Source organism: Hippocampus zosterae, chromosome 7, assembly GCF_025434085.1.
Source record: "Hippocampus zosterae strain Florida chromosome 7, ASM2543408v3, whole genome shotgun sequence".
NCBI lineage: Eukaryota > Metazoa > Chordata > Actinopteri > Syngnathiformes > Syngnathidae > Hippocampus > Hippocampus zosterae.
In genome coordinates this window covers 7,890,193-7,904,804 of record NC_067457.1, presented here as the reverse complement: position 1 = coordinate 7,904,804, position 14,612 = coordinate 7,890,193, and the positions used below count along the sequence as shown (strand labels likewise).

Sequence of the window (14,612 nt, the reverse complement as noted above, 5' to 3'; positions counted from 1 at the left end):
GGCAAAAAGCTTATTTTGTGTTGGCAGCAAGACCCCCCCCCCAAAGAAAATGCGACATAATCTTCATTAAATTGCTTATCTGGAGTCAGACCCAATGGATATCGTTGATTTGCCAAGAATTTTGATTGCATTTGGTTCCTCAAAGAAGAAACCGAGCCACCAGTTGCTGATGGTGCCGTGTCAACATTTAATTTCCCAGTTGTCTGATTAATGGGTGGATTTGATGACAACATAATGTGTATGCTTGCATGGACATTACCATAGCACTTTTTTTTTTCCGATTATTTTTCACCGAGCATTTTAGTTGAGTTTGGGTCTGTTCGCAATCTATTGTCCACCACATCTGTAAAAGAGATTAAACCGTAAATACTCGAACACATCTGCAAAAAAAATATATATTTTTTTTAATTATATATATTATTTTATATTATATATATATTATATTTTATTATGTATTATATATATTTTCATTCATTCATTCATCTTCCGAGCCGCTTGATCCTCACTAGGGTCGCGGGGTATATATATTTTATATATTATATATTTTATTTATATATATTTTAAAATATATATATATATTTTTTTTTTTAAATGTCTAGAGTACTTTTTTTTTAACTGAATTTTTTTATGCTACTAGCAAACCCCAAATTGCATTGCTGACCTCTTTAAGTGTAGCCATTATTGAACGGGTGTCTTACCTATTTTCAGACCACTAATAATGCAAGACAATTTGAGAGTGGGTGTGACAGCCATCTGCTCTATTATCATCAGGGACAGCCCACACAGCATTGAGTTTGAACACACATTGACATACTGTACATATCAAATGTTTCAGATGAAAGTTATATGAAAAAAAAGACTCTCTCAAACAAAAAAAGAACTCCCGTGCACACTCATGAGATTTTGTTGATGTAATTGTCCTTAGAGAGCTTCAGAGAAAATATCGTGAACCAAATGCCTCTAGATTTTGGTAACATAGACCTCATAACATGCTTTTTCATCTGCCACATTCCTGTTCTCCTCACAAACGAGCCGATCGCTGTGTGGGCGACCTTGCAGAGGACAGTTGGGCCATAAGACACAAGTCTCTTTTCAGCCACCTTCCCTTGTGCCTCCATCCATCCCTCCATTTAATCCCTCCCCCTTCACACACTGTCTGATTTTAATGACCAGGGTGAAGACAATATCCACTCAGAGAGGAAAATGGCATTTGAGGGGGAGAGCTTTCATAAGCATTCACGACATTCCAATCCTGATTCTTCGGCTGCGTTCAAAGTGAAGCACGTACTTCAACTCTCAAAGCTATAACAGCCAAAACTGTAATTGGAGAACAGATCTCCCTGGACGACAAAGAGAGAAGCCCCCATGCAAAGAATCCAAAATAAAATATAGTTCTCAGGAAAGCACAGACCTCGGCCAAGGTTGAATTGTGGGCACCAATTGGGTTAGTTATACTGCAATTTTGGCAAGCTGCCGTTTCGGCAATCAGTCGTGGGCACTCGGCAAAGAACGTGGTTGTCGATGTCCTCGACTTACTCGTACAAGCACAAAAGGCAGAGATTTGTTGCCAGAAACATGTTATTATCTGCAAACGAAATAATTTTGGGCCGTGAGGGTTTCGGTCAGCAAATAGCATGGCCACCAATTTGGATTTTGTGGCGACAAATTAGCATTTCGCATGCATGTTAGTCATTCATTCATTTTCTGATTCGTTTATCCTCACAAGGGTCGCGGGGGGAGCTGGAGCTTATCCCAGCTGTCTTCGGGCAGTAGGCGGGGGACACCCTGAACTGGTTGCCAGCTAATCGCAGGGCACACATAGACGAACAACCATCCGCGCTTACACTCACATCTTGGGACAATTTAGAGTGTTCAACCTGCCATGCATGTTTTTGGAATGTGGGAGGAAACTGGAGTACCCGGAGAAAACCAACGCAGGCCCGGGTAGACCATGCAAGCCCCACACAGGAAGGCTGGAGCTGGAATTGAACCTCTGCACTCTGACTTCAAGGCGCTAACCCAGGGGTGGGCAATTATTTTTTGCATAGGGCCACATGAGAACCACAAAATATTATGGAGGTCCGGATCAAAAGGGTGAACTAAATACGACATAATATTAAATTGATTTCTTTATTTAAACAGCAGTATTTTGCATTTTTTGGCACGTTTTTCAGACTTTAAGAGTACATTATTCCGTCGTATCGAACGGGATTTGCTTGACTTGGCGCTACTGCGGGCTCCCGTACCGTCTCCCCCTTCCTCCCAATGCTCTGCAACTTCAAGTAACTGTGCCACCTGGCGTTGAAATTCCTGTCATTACAAGTCCAAATGAAATGAATGCAGTCATTGACATCAAACCTTAATTGTGTACCAACCTTCGGCGGGCCGGATTAAAAAGACAAACGGGTCGGATTTGGCCCGCGGGCCGTAGTTTGCCCACCACGCCGCTAACCACTGGACCACCGGGCCGCCGCATGCATGTTATATTTATGTTTATCGTTTTTAAAAAATTCCTTTAAAATGATCTCACCAGGGAAGAGATCATTAATTGTAGAAGTATGTATAATTTAATTATATGGCACTTCGAGAGGTGTTTCATGAATCAAAAACAGTTTGGAGTTCTGCCAACTTACAACTTGATCTTCGGTGCTTTGCAACCATTGTGGATGATTTTCCTGCTCTTTTTTAATGTGCATAAGTCTTCACAGACATAAGTGTTCTCCCCAGGCCTGCGTGGGTTTTCTCCGGGTACTCCGGTTTCCTCCCACATTCCAAAAACATGCGTGGCAGGTTGATGGAACACTCTAAATATTCCCTAGGTGTGAGCGCGGATGGTTGTCCATCGTCTCTGTGTGGCCTGCGATTGGCTGGCAACCGGTTCAGGGTGTCCCCCGCCTACTGCCCGGAGACGGCAAGGGTAGGCTCCACCCCCCCTCACCCATGACCCTTGTGAGGATAAGCAGATCGGAAAATGAATGGACGGATGAATTTCAGGAACAGCGGTTCTGACATTGGACAGCTTATTTTTTCAGGTTGCAGGGTGCTAACTAATGGAATACATTTCATTGGGATGGAATGTGAGTGAAGGCAAGTTGTTCGAAATCATGGAAGAAAAAAAAATCCGCTCGGAAAAAATGTCTGTGTGACTTAGCTGCCACGAAGAGACTCTCCATTCTCAGAGCCTCAAGGATAACATCGAGAGGAAAAAAAACGGTGTTCCCTTAAAATACGCTCCTCTATCAGAGGAACTGCAGCCTTCCTGTTTTTGCCCTGGGTGGCATCTCAAAATTGAAACCCGAGTTTCAATAGATTCCCCAACACACACACACACACACACTTCTCTCTCCCCTCCTCTACTAAGACAGGGTAAACATTTAATGAAATGACTTATCCAACAAGTTCCATAAACGCTTTTAGAAGTTGCGCCGGTCCCTTTTATACATCACTTACAGGCAATGGGAACTGAAATGAAGCGTGGGAGGATAGAAGCGGCAATAATAGGGAGATGGGTGCAGTTTGTGAGGTTGGATGGGCGGTTTGGGTGGGGGGGTTGACTGTTTAAACACTCGCAGACGCCCATGCGTGTCGGGAATCCCAATCCTCGGGGAAATCACTGCATGGCAAGCCGTCAGCCCCCCCCCCGATCCCCCCCACCACCACCACCCCTAGAATGAGCCCCTCATTTCAAAGCACGGAGATCTGACATTATTTGAAATGTGAAGCGGCCGAACCACCTGCCGCACGGAGAGGTTTTGATACGGGTTTGTGATGAGATAGACGGGGGGGTGTCTCGTTTGTTCGACTTTTTCGATCTCATTACTCCCCCTTTTCTCCTCCTCGCTCCTCTCGCTGCTTTTCTCTTCAGATTCATCATGGTTGAGCAATAACTTCCGGAAGCGTCTCGCTATCGCTGTAATGAGAACAACCCCCCAGATATTATTGATCTATGTCCTCAATTACCTCGCAGCTCTCAATTATTTTACAGTATGCAGTTCCGCGCTCCTTTACTTGCACGATCTGATCGAGATAACTTCACTCTCCGATTGCGGCGCTTTCTGGTAAAGATTAAGTGTGGTTGCGCAAAACATACTGTGGCCTTTCTAATTGATTCTGTGCCTTTGTCCAATCCCCCAGAAACGCGGATATTCTTTGTGATCCCACAATGCATCCCTGACCAGGTCTCGATATAATATCACTGCACTTTTTGATCAATGCTTCTTGAGATCAAATCTACAGTCTGAAGTTTGCATTCTTATGGAATTTTCAACGTGACCCAAAGCAGAAATTCGATCATTATGATATAAGAAAATTTGGGGCAAAAGTGCTATGACCGAAATATACCAAGTGACCCATAGCAGGAAGAGGAAAGAGTCCCATAATAACTTGGGGTTTATCGGCATACATTATTGAAATCCCTTGCATGCTCAAGATAAACCAACTCAACCTGGAGCACTCGGAGATTAGCCTGAAGCAGCCACATCCTTTAGCGAAGCTAGTCAATCAAAATTGTGCGGTAACAACTGTGGCCGCTTATCTCAGAACTCTTAGAGGAGGACCGGTCAAAGTATTAAGTTGTTTTGACTTTCCGTTTCATTTTTCCTTCCTCTCGGAAAGGAAAAAAAATACCTGCTTCGGCATTTAAAGGGATTTGAACTGTTGGAGTGGCTGTAAAAGTGTCAGGGACAGAGGGGACCGATGCATTTATTTATTTATTTATTTATTTATTTTTAAGGTGGGGGGGGGGGTCACAAATTTTGAAAAATCATCCCCCCCCAACCCCCACCTGAGATTTATTTTCTGTGAACCCAGTAAGACATTTGCTTGCCTCTTCCACTCGCACTTCCAATTCGATCGCCTCAAACTTTATTTGATGTATCGGGCTAAGTCATTCAGCTAACTTCTCCGCAGTGTAGCAAAGTACAAAGCTAAGGAAGCCCCCCAAGGACCTTGAAAGTCGGCAATCCCTAATGGCATGCGGGGACCGGAACACACCTAGCCAAAATCCTCAAGGATAAGACCCAAGGCCCAGACCCGGCCCGTTATTTGTGGTCTTAAAAATCAGGCCCTTAAAGGCATGATCTTAGTAGATCACATGTCACACGTCTAATAACAGCGATAGCAATTTGTTAATGTGAGCATGCAATTTTAGCACTTTTTTTTGGAAGGGGAGCTTCATAAATCCGTCCCACGCGTTTTCGGAACAGTCCGAACATCAAGAAGTTTCTTTCAATTTACCCAGTACTTTATGGGAAATAGCAAATCATATTTTTCACAGTGTACTGGGTCTGTCTGTAGAAGGTCGATCAGATAAAAATCGGTGTGCTGCAGGCTGTTATTGCAGAATTAGAACATTAGCCTCTGCAATCCATCATCAAATGTTTTGTTCTTGCTAGCTAAACCACGAAAGGTAATTTTTGCTTAATTTTGATTTCTCTCCCGTGATTGTCTGTCCTACTTTCGTGGATTTCCAAATCCAAAATTTGTCAATCTAAATACAACACTTTCCCTCTCCTCAGTGAATTATGTTTTCATTGATTGTATCCCAATATATTTTTTCCCTCTCTCTACCCAGTGTTTTCCTTTCTGAACTCTGACTGTAAATGTCCCCATTGCGGGACAAATAATGGATATCTTATCGTATCTTATCTGATCTTATCTTATCTTATCTTATCTTAAAGAACATTTCAGTGAATGTGGTTGAAATAGTGCAGACTGTTTTCTGAACACAGCCTCCATATAACTGTTTTAAAGATGACTGGCGCCCTCTAGCGACTAAATGAGAATACACAGATAGTCTATTGCATGAAAAATAAGATGTAACTTGTAAAGTTATTCTGAAATCTCGACATGTATCAATCATCACAACATAGACCCAGCATGTATTGCGTGTCAGTATTCTGTAATTACCTTTTTCATGTACAGTAGTTAATGTCGGGTTATTTTTCCAGTGGATCTGCATTCTCTTCATTTCAAAGTTACAATACTTCAGAAAGTTGCCTTAAAGCGTTGAAATGAACCTTTTCGCCATACATTCACGCCAATCAACCGCCTTCTTGAATGTATGTATGTGTTAAATATATTGTATGTCGTATTCAGGATGGTATAGTAGATCTTAGTAACATAACATTTACTTATTTTCTTTTTTTACATCCCTCGGTACAGTTGAAATTTGACTTGAAAAGCAGGTCAATCAAGGGATTGTTTTCTACCTTAGTTGACACGTCCCAGTTTCTGGATACCCGATACACTAAATGCGGATGCACTGAGTTTTCAGCAGTGGGGTTGGGAGAGAGCATCTGAATAACAAAGAACTGCACAAAGCAAAAGGCCACTTAGGGATATTTATGGAGAGCAATTCGCAGGGCCATTTATGGTTCATAAATTGGATTTGAAATATGACAGTGAAGATGACTTACTTGTTATATCTTCTGACTTACTGAGGTCTGACTGAGTTGTTAATTTTAATTGAAGAGGGTTTTTTTTCATTCTGACAACAACACAAATGCCACTTGTACAATATGCAGATGAAAAAAAATCTAGTTTTACAAAAACACTTGGTTTTGTCAGATGTCAGACTGAGAGTTTGTACACCGCCGCAAACAAATAACGTAAACAGATTTTTCTTCTAGTCTACATTCTGATCGTGTAAATCAAAACAATGCATTATTGTGATGGTTTTGTTCCGTCTTTTTTTTCATGAGAGATTTGGTAAGCATACGTTGTACATGGGGCTGCCTAATTACCTGTTTCATTCCTGCATTGGACAATGGAAATTTGACAAACGCCAAATTTACAGGCGTGTTTGCTGATCGTTTGAAGTTTGATTTCACATAATGTCCCTGAACGCAGCACACTGAAAAAAGGGTCTCGGAGCACGCTGCTTGCTGACGTAAAAATGAAGGCGGGGCTTGCTCGCAGGTGAACGGAACACAGAGCAGGTGCGAAACCAGCGACCTGTACCTCCTGAAAAACACGTTCAAGAGTTGAGTGCCGTTACACGGGCCAGCATCTGGCCCTCCGCCGCGATGCCTGCCACCTGCGTGGGCAACTGCGCGCCGGTGTTTTTCCTCGCCATCATTTTTGATGCCGCCGGTCTGGTTGTACTTCTGGTGGGGATTTTCGGCAATCTCAACGTGGACGGACGATTTTACGGAGATTTTCTCATCTACACGGGCTCGCTTGTCATTTTCCTCAGTTTGGTGTGGTGGGTATTGTGGTACACTGGCAACGTACGATTGTACGCGGATCATCACAGGAGAGGTTCCCTGGACATCACTTTTACAAATTGGGCGAGGAAGCTGTCTGAGAGGCTATCCAGAAGCGCCAAGAAGTCTCTGCAGGAGAAGAAGACTTTTGGCAAAGAGATGAACGCAACCGCGCCTCGTCATGAGCCCTCTCGGACTACTTGGGAATTGACAACCGGTCACGACAACAAGGGCTTTGATGCGGGGACTGAGTGCAACCCAGATGAGAAAAACGTGGAGTTGGGTGCGTTGAAGAACTCTGATGTCAATCTGCACCATGTGGAGAACAAATCGGAGAAATCGCTCTGGCTGCAGAAGGTGTGTATTAAGTTTTTTAATACAGTATTGCCATTTCCACATTTGCGCCCCTTGCTCTTCATATGGGTTTGATTATAATGCCTTTAGAAGAACCGTCAAACATTATGAGCACACTCCTGAAGCTGCCAACCCAGGCAGACATGCTGGGCCCCGCCTCTCAAAGGCACATTGACTGCATTTTATGCTTTTCTTTTTTTAAATCTGTGTGTAAATTCTTAAACGATTTGTGTTTTGCAATTTTATGACCAGGGGCAAATCAAGAATGTGTACTTCCATTTTCTATGACGCTTATCCTCATTAGTAGATGTATAAAACGACCGCAGTAAAATATTAAATTCGACCCACTAAAATATTTAAGATCGCCATTGTATTATGCTGCGGGAAAAAAAATCCACTGTCAAAATCAGTTTTATAGCTGTTCAGTTGGCAAATTTGCTAATGAATGAAAACAGACTTGCAGTACAATACAGGTTACAATACAGCAGGTTTAGGGGAGGGGGGGCTTAATTAATTTAAACCCGCGTCAGACTGTTAATTAAAGTAGTCATTATTAATCAGTGTTACTCGTGACTGAATCTGTCGACCATGTTCGTGTCTCAAGTGACTAAGGAACTCACTTGTGTTAATTGTCACTGTGCAGTTGGCCGCTTAAAACCACAATAATCTCTACACAATATTTTTTTTTTTTGGGATAGACTTAATAGAAAACCTGACATGTTTTAAATCTACTTCATTGACCGCTGATTTAGTGTCATAAAATTACCATCTATTGAAATGCAGTCTGGTTGTTTGAGTATCAGCAGTGTGTCTTGTATGGTTTATGAGCTGTGTCAAATATTTTTTAAAAAGTTACAATGTCTGATTTGCCGGATTTGAAAACGATGAAAAAGCAACAACAACAAAAAAATTTTTTAAAAAGCATCAGCGATTAATCTGATCGATCGCATCCATTTTAGGACTCTTAAAATGAAAGCAAGCCTATGGATATAAACTTTTTGTTTTTGAGTCAACTCGCTTCTTGAACCTGCTTTGTCTCACGACACAGTCGCATCATTTTGCAAATTATCCAAGCATACCTTTTAAAAACATGTCCGACATGCAAAAACCATCAATGTGTGGACCCAAACAAACAATTCCAAACGGAAGACGTGAACACGCCCCCTTGCTTTCAACCTCTCTTGTCACTGCCGCCAATTTAAGTCTTATGCCGCTTGTGACCAAACATGATCGTGAAGTGACTCGCTTTATTGTCGGTGATTTAAATGGCACTTGCATCGAAGCCCATGCACCCTGGAAAGCGGCTGCCATTTTTACCCTTGGCCTACCCTGTCACGGTTGTGCCACTACTCTTAGAACCTGACCAGATAACTTATATCTGAGATAACTACCGACTGCTGTCAGGCTGATGAATAAAAAATAACAATCATAATAATAATAATTAAATGATGTGAAGGAAAATTGTAAATAGTACTGCGATTTATCCAGTTTGTGTTCATATTGCATTAATTGAAAGATGTTTGTTGTTTTTTTCTCTTTCTTCTTTCTTCTTTCTACATACATTCTTGCTGCTGGAGGCTGTAAATTTCCCCAGTGTGGGACGAATAAAGGATATCTTATCTTATCTCATATATATCTAGCATACACGGTAAATTGGCTTTTTAATTGTACTTTTCCAACTTCAAATTACTTTAACACTGTCTCCACATTCATATATATGAGACGGACTGGTTCTCGTCACCTTCACATACACGTTTTAATCGGGTGGAAACCCAGCCAGCCTTTGGCTCAAAAAGGTGCAATTACATTTTAATGGAGCTCAGCGTTTTGTTTTGTTTTTTTGTTTTGTTTTTTTTATTGATCCACAGGATGAATGGTGGTAAGGAGACAGGGAAGAAAATAAACATCAGGTCCCCTCCCTCATAAGTATGCCTTGTGCGCATTCGCTTCACACACTAGTTCCAGTTAGTAAATTTGAATGTGCCTTCGCCGAGTTCTTATGATCATGAGATATGCGCTGTGTGAAATGGTGCAGCCAGAGGAACAAACACCGCACCCTGAATGCCAATGTGTTTCTTCCCTTATTTTTTTTTTCGGTGGGGTGGGGGGACAACACAAGGCGCCGGCTTATTTATGAAATGTCTTTGTTTTGCTGCTTCGCTCGGGTGTTTTCCCTGTGTAGAATTTTCCCGCAGAGCTTGACTCAAGAACAGATTCCTTCATTATTCATCTGACATTTGAAATGACTCCACGTGTTCGCATTGAAGTGGAGAGTTCAAATTTGCATGTCTGCCGGCATGACTTTGGAACCGCCTCGAAACAATTGACCAATGCTGGAATAGATTTTGGAGAAAAATACTTTTACTGGAGAAGAAAAAAAAAATCCTATCTGTGCCTTTAGAGCAGGGGTGTCAAACTCATTTTTGTCGGGGATTTTAATTACAGTTTCACTTGGAGGGGGGGTGTGACTGAAAGCATATAAAAAAGTCAAGAATAACTGTTTATTCACCTCCTGTTTAAGTTACTCTAATAAGGAGTTTGGTCACAAGAAAATACTTAGTGTCACTCTTATTAATTACAAATGCAAATTTGACATTTTGGTTGAAATTTTAGCAAGCATCATGAAAGTTGATTTGCTTTCGCGGGCCGCACAAAATAATGTGGTGGGCCAGATCTGGCCCCGGGCCTTGGGTTTGACACCTGTGCTTAAGAGGATTCAAGTGTAAACCTGTGACTGCCCCCTCTGCATAAACCGGACATCATTCAATTAGTTTGGGTCAAAAAAATCACTCATCCTCAAATTGACATTTTGCAGGATTAGCCACACCCAAATGTTGCAGCAAGAGCAGATTATGAAAGGCTTTATTTGAAACTTTGTTTGTCCCGCAGAAACGGACCTGACCTGAATTGTGAAACTGAAAAAAAAAAAACACACAATTGTTCTTGACCATGATATTTACATCTTCTATATGACTTTTACGCATTGCATTAACCATGACCAGTCTGCAGGGCAAAAGCGTGACCTTTACCGAGTTTGAGGAAGAAACGCATTGACCTGTGACAGTTGAAATGATTTTTTTGGGGGGGCGGGGCAACATAATGATCTAATTATTTAAATGACGGTTCACAGTGAGTTGTGTCTTATTTGTCGGGTAAAATGATTTCTGAATTGAAGCCATGAAATATATAATGTCCCGCGCACTGCCATTGACGATACCTCTCCTTTTCTTCGCAGATCGGGTTCCCATGAATGATGAAAGGGCGCTGCTTTTCAAAAACGTTCGAAAGACTGAAAACATTGAGCTAAAAAGAACTGGTGTCACTTTTTTTTTACTGTTTTTTTTCCCCAAGATTTCTTAATCAGGGACAAGCCCGACTCGAGGCAGAAAGGCTGCGCACAGAAGAACATCTTTCCTATGTAAATAGCAAATTCCTATTTTTTTATGTACAAATTTTTTGGGGGGAAAAACAAAATGTCAAATATTTTTCAAGGAATAAAGTTTACCAGCGGTTGACCGTTTGTTGGTGTTTGTAAACGTCGCCTTCACGCTGCAAATTTGATCCTGGATTACTTTTGAATTGTTGAAGGATCAGTTTTCTCCATTCAGTCTCCCTTTTGTTGTCGATGCACCGAATACAAAAAATGCTGCCATCAATTTTTTTTCCTTTTCTTTGAGTTTTTTTTTTCTTTAAGCTATTTCCAGTTGTAAAAGTCAACTGGGGAAGCGCTGAAATTTGTCTATGCACAAATGATAGTCCTTTAGGATGGTTTACTACCCTTTATCTTGGCCTTTTTTTTTTCTTCGCGTCTTCCTGGAGACGTCTTGACCCATTTCCTTCACTTCGCTTTATGAGATTTATTATTTTTTTGTCCTTTTCATCAGCCATCTGGATCATCTGGTATCTTAAAAACCTGGTGGTACCAATGCAGAATCTCCGAGCCCGGTGAAAAGTATTTTTAAGGTTACTTAGACCAGAAAGCGAACCCAAAACTCATTGGTGTCTTCAAATTCAAAACGGCCTTCAACGTGACTTAACTTCCCATGTATCCTCGTCATGATGATCAGTTTACTATTTACGAGTATGGTGATTTCCCGTTCACTCCTTCTTCTGTTTTCCTGCGGGGGATTTTGAGGTTGTGAAATCGGAGTAATGGTCGCCCCAGTTCGAAACCAGTCGAACTGGGTTCATTTGTGAATGGAGGAAGGAGTGCTCTCATTTTGCAAGAGTGGATGTCTGGAAGCAGCCAAATGCTATCGATGATCATAAAGGCATAAAACGCCAAAGTCCAAGGTTGAGAATTTATTTTTTGGGGGGGGGGGGGGCACACATGGTTGTAATCTTTACGTGAAATATGTGGAGCAGGTGGTTGCCATGTTCAAGTGGACACACCTTGTTGACAGTGTGGCTTATATTTAAACGAAAATAATCGTTCCCTTTAACTGTAACAATACCATCCAACATGAGAGCTTTCACTTGGTTGGCAAACAGTGACGCTCGCGACAACACCCATAAAAAGTCGGATGACTCTTTTTGCCCTCTATAAACTAACGAGTCCCATACACCCCCCCCCCCCCCCGAAAAAAAAGTATTTGTGAGGCTTCACATAGTGGCGAGCGTCAGCCGTATATTATTAATTCATAACGCTGAAGATCAGAAGAATGAATAAGTCAACACGGATGTCAGAGGTGTCACAAACTGGCTGGCAGGCGGCCTGCGCGGGTTTAGAATTTCTTCCACACCTCGCGTGTCCTAGCAGACGGCCATCCCCCGACCGCAGCCAACACACAAGCGCACACCCGCGTTGGTCAACCCGAACATGACACCGATTGACTTGACGCGGCGGCAACAATGGGAACAATGATTGAATTTGAGGTTGGCTGTGTTTTTTTTTTTAATTTTTTTTCCTTCTCATTTGACTGGAAGCAAAGTTTGCTGATATGCCGTTGGGGAAAACTCAAACGCAACATGAATAGAGTATGTTCAAATTTATTCATGGCTCAGTACTAAATGGGACAGCTAATTATTCATACCTTGTGTCCAGTTATTTAAAAGGCATCGTCACCATTACTGTAAGAAGAGAGTGCAATACTTGAAGTACACAAAGGAGGAAAAGTGGTTAAGATGGCACAACTGTCTGTTTTATGTGTTGTATTATTTTGTCATTTTATGGCGGCTCCTCTTGTCTGTTGAACTCATTCACTCCCAAAGACGTCTTTGAACGTCTTTTCTGACTTGGTCTAGAATTGGCTGGTACTGGGAGGAAATGTCATCTTTGACAATAAAGTTGTACTAGATACTTGATACAAGGTCATTTTACAAAGGATTTAAAAAAAAAAAATTCAAAAACGGCTTACTTTGTGAGGTCCTCCGATCGCATCCATTTGTCGAATGTTTTACTTGGCATGTGTCAGAGGTGTCGCTGGGTCTTCAGCTCACAGTCTCAGATTTTATTTTTTTCCTCACCTCATTGAGCATTCCGCATTGTGCCCTTACAGTCATTTTGACCGGATGGCTACTCCTTGGGAGAATAGCAACAGTGCTGACAATCTCTTTTTTTACCACACGGATTGATGAACATCAAAGCTTTGTGAGCGATTTTTGTGACTCATTCCAGCAGCATGGAAGTTAACGATTCTTAACTAGAGGTATCTGAGAGCTCTTTTGGATGAAGTATGGTTCACAATGTTCCTTGAGAATAGAAACTTGGAAACTGATGTGTATTTTTAAATTGGGGCCAGGCAGATTTAAACAGCGTCTCCAATCTCGATAAATTGATTGGACAGCAATAATGAGCACTTGGAGGAGTTATTAGCCTTGGCCAGAGGTTACAAACCAATTTTTATTATGGGCTGCATCGGAGTTTTGGTTTCCACAGATTGTGAACACCATATAAATGTTATCAGTCATATTATTACATATCGGTATACATTGTATGTGCCTCACCATTTGATTATTATATATGTGAACAACAATTTGAATTTGAAAGGGATGAGGCAATTTCGGTGGAGATTATCTGTTAAGGTGAAAGAACAAATGACTGTGACTGAGCCCAAGATCATCTCACGTGTTATTGCCAGTTTATCCAGAAATCCAGGTCATTTCAAAGGCTTCACAAACGTTTTCTTCCGGCTGGAGATACAAATACAGTCGTCTATTATCTTGTAATAGTCCGCGTTTTTTGGGGTGTTGCATCAGAATGATAGCATGAACATATAAAAACATACAATAATACATGAAAGCTGCAAATAGAGTTACTGTGAAAATGGAGGTACTTGAGACATTTTTGCAGGACCATGAAAGGCCAGCAGAGGGCAGCCATTTACCATTTAATTCCAGTTCAAGGAGAAACGTGCTGACCACAGACGATTGTTGCTTTAAAATATTTTATAGATTCTAAAATGTCTCGGCGTGCCCTACAAATTATTAAGTGTAAGTTTAGTCTTGATTGCTGTGATGAGTCAAACCACGAGCGTTACCCTACGTTGAAATCTCCATCTTTGAAACGTTACATTCGTCCTGAATGCAATAGTTCAATTTAGTTCACTTTTGTGCATTAACACGCTTATTTCCAAAGGAAAGCTGACTCAGAGTCCAAAGAGACTTTTTTTTGGTGGAGAAACTACGACCAAAGTGAAACTAGCGCACAGTGCCCGTATGACTCAGTAACTTTCCCGGTGGGTGCAATATCGCATACTTACACCAGGGGGAGCCGTACAGATTCCATATATAGACCCAAAACCCACACAAGGAGTCTGCAGCTCACTTGAATCAGATTCTTGTCATATCACGGATACGTTAATTCATCTCACCTGTCGAGGCACTCCGCAAACTTTGTGTTTATCACCAGGAAATTGAAACCAGTAGGTCAGGCCTTAAGACATCATGTGGCATTTTTCTTTTTTCGACTTATCTGTTACAAGAAGAGCAATGCCGGCCTATTTCTTTTAAATGATGACTAATGTTGACTGGGTAATAAGTGTATTTGACATGGGTACGAACACGAACACTCATCAATCCATTTTCTTCCCCTTTTCCAGGGTCAAGTCGCAG

At 41.6% G+C, this 14,612-nt stretch overlaps 1 protein-coding gene across 1 annotated transcript; it reads left to right on the top strand.

Annotated features, from left to right (window-relative positions):
• Nucleotides 1-6,902: 6,902 nt before the first annotated feature.
• On the top strand, nucleotides 6,903-11,072 carry LOC127604761 (transmembrane protein 238-like). Its single transcript, XM_052072030.1, has 2 exons — nucleotides 6,903-7,564; nucleotides 10,795-11,072. Exons 1-2 carry the CDS (start codon nucleotides 7,026-7,028, stop codon nucleotides 10,811-10,813), a joined length of 558 nt encoding a protein of 185 aa, XP_051927990.1. The 5' UTR covers nucleotides 6,903-7,025; the 3' UTR covers nucleotides 10,814-11,072.
• Nucleotides 11,073-14,612: the final 3,540 nt, after the last annotated feature.

Excerpts from the sequence above, each read along its gene's own strand:
- LOC127604761 (XM_052072030.1), top strand. The coding sequence starts at position 7,026 with ATGCCTGCCACCTGCGTGGGCAACTGCGCGCCGGTGTTTTTCCTCGCC.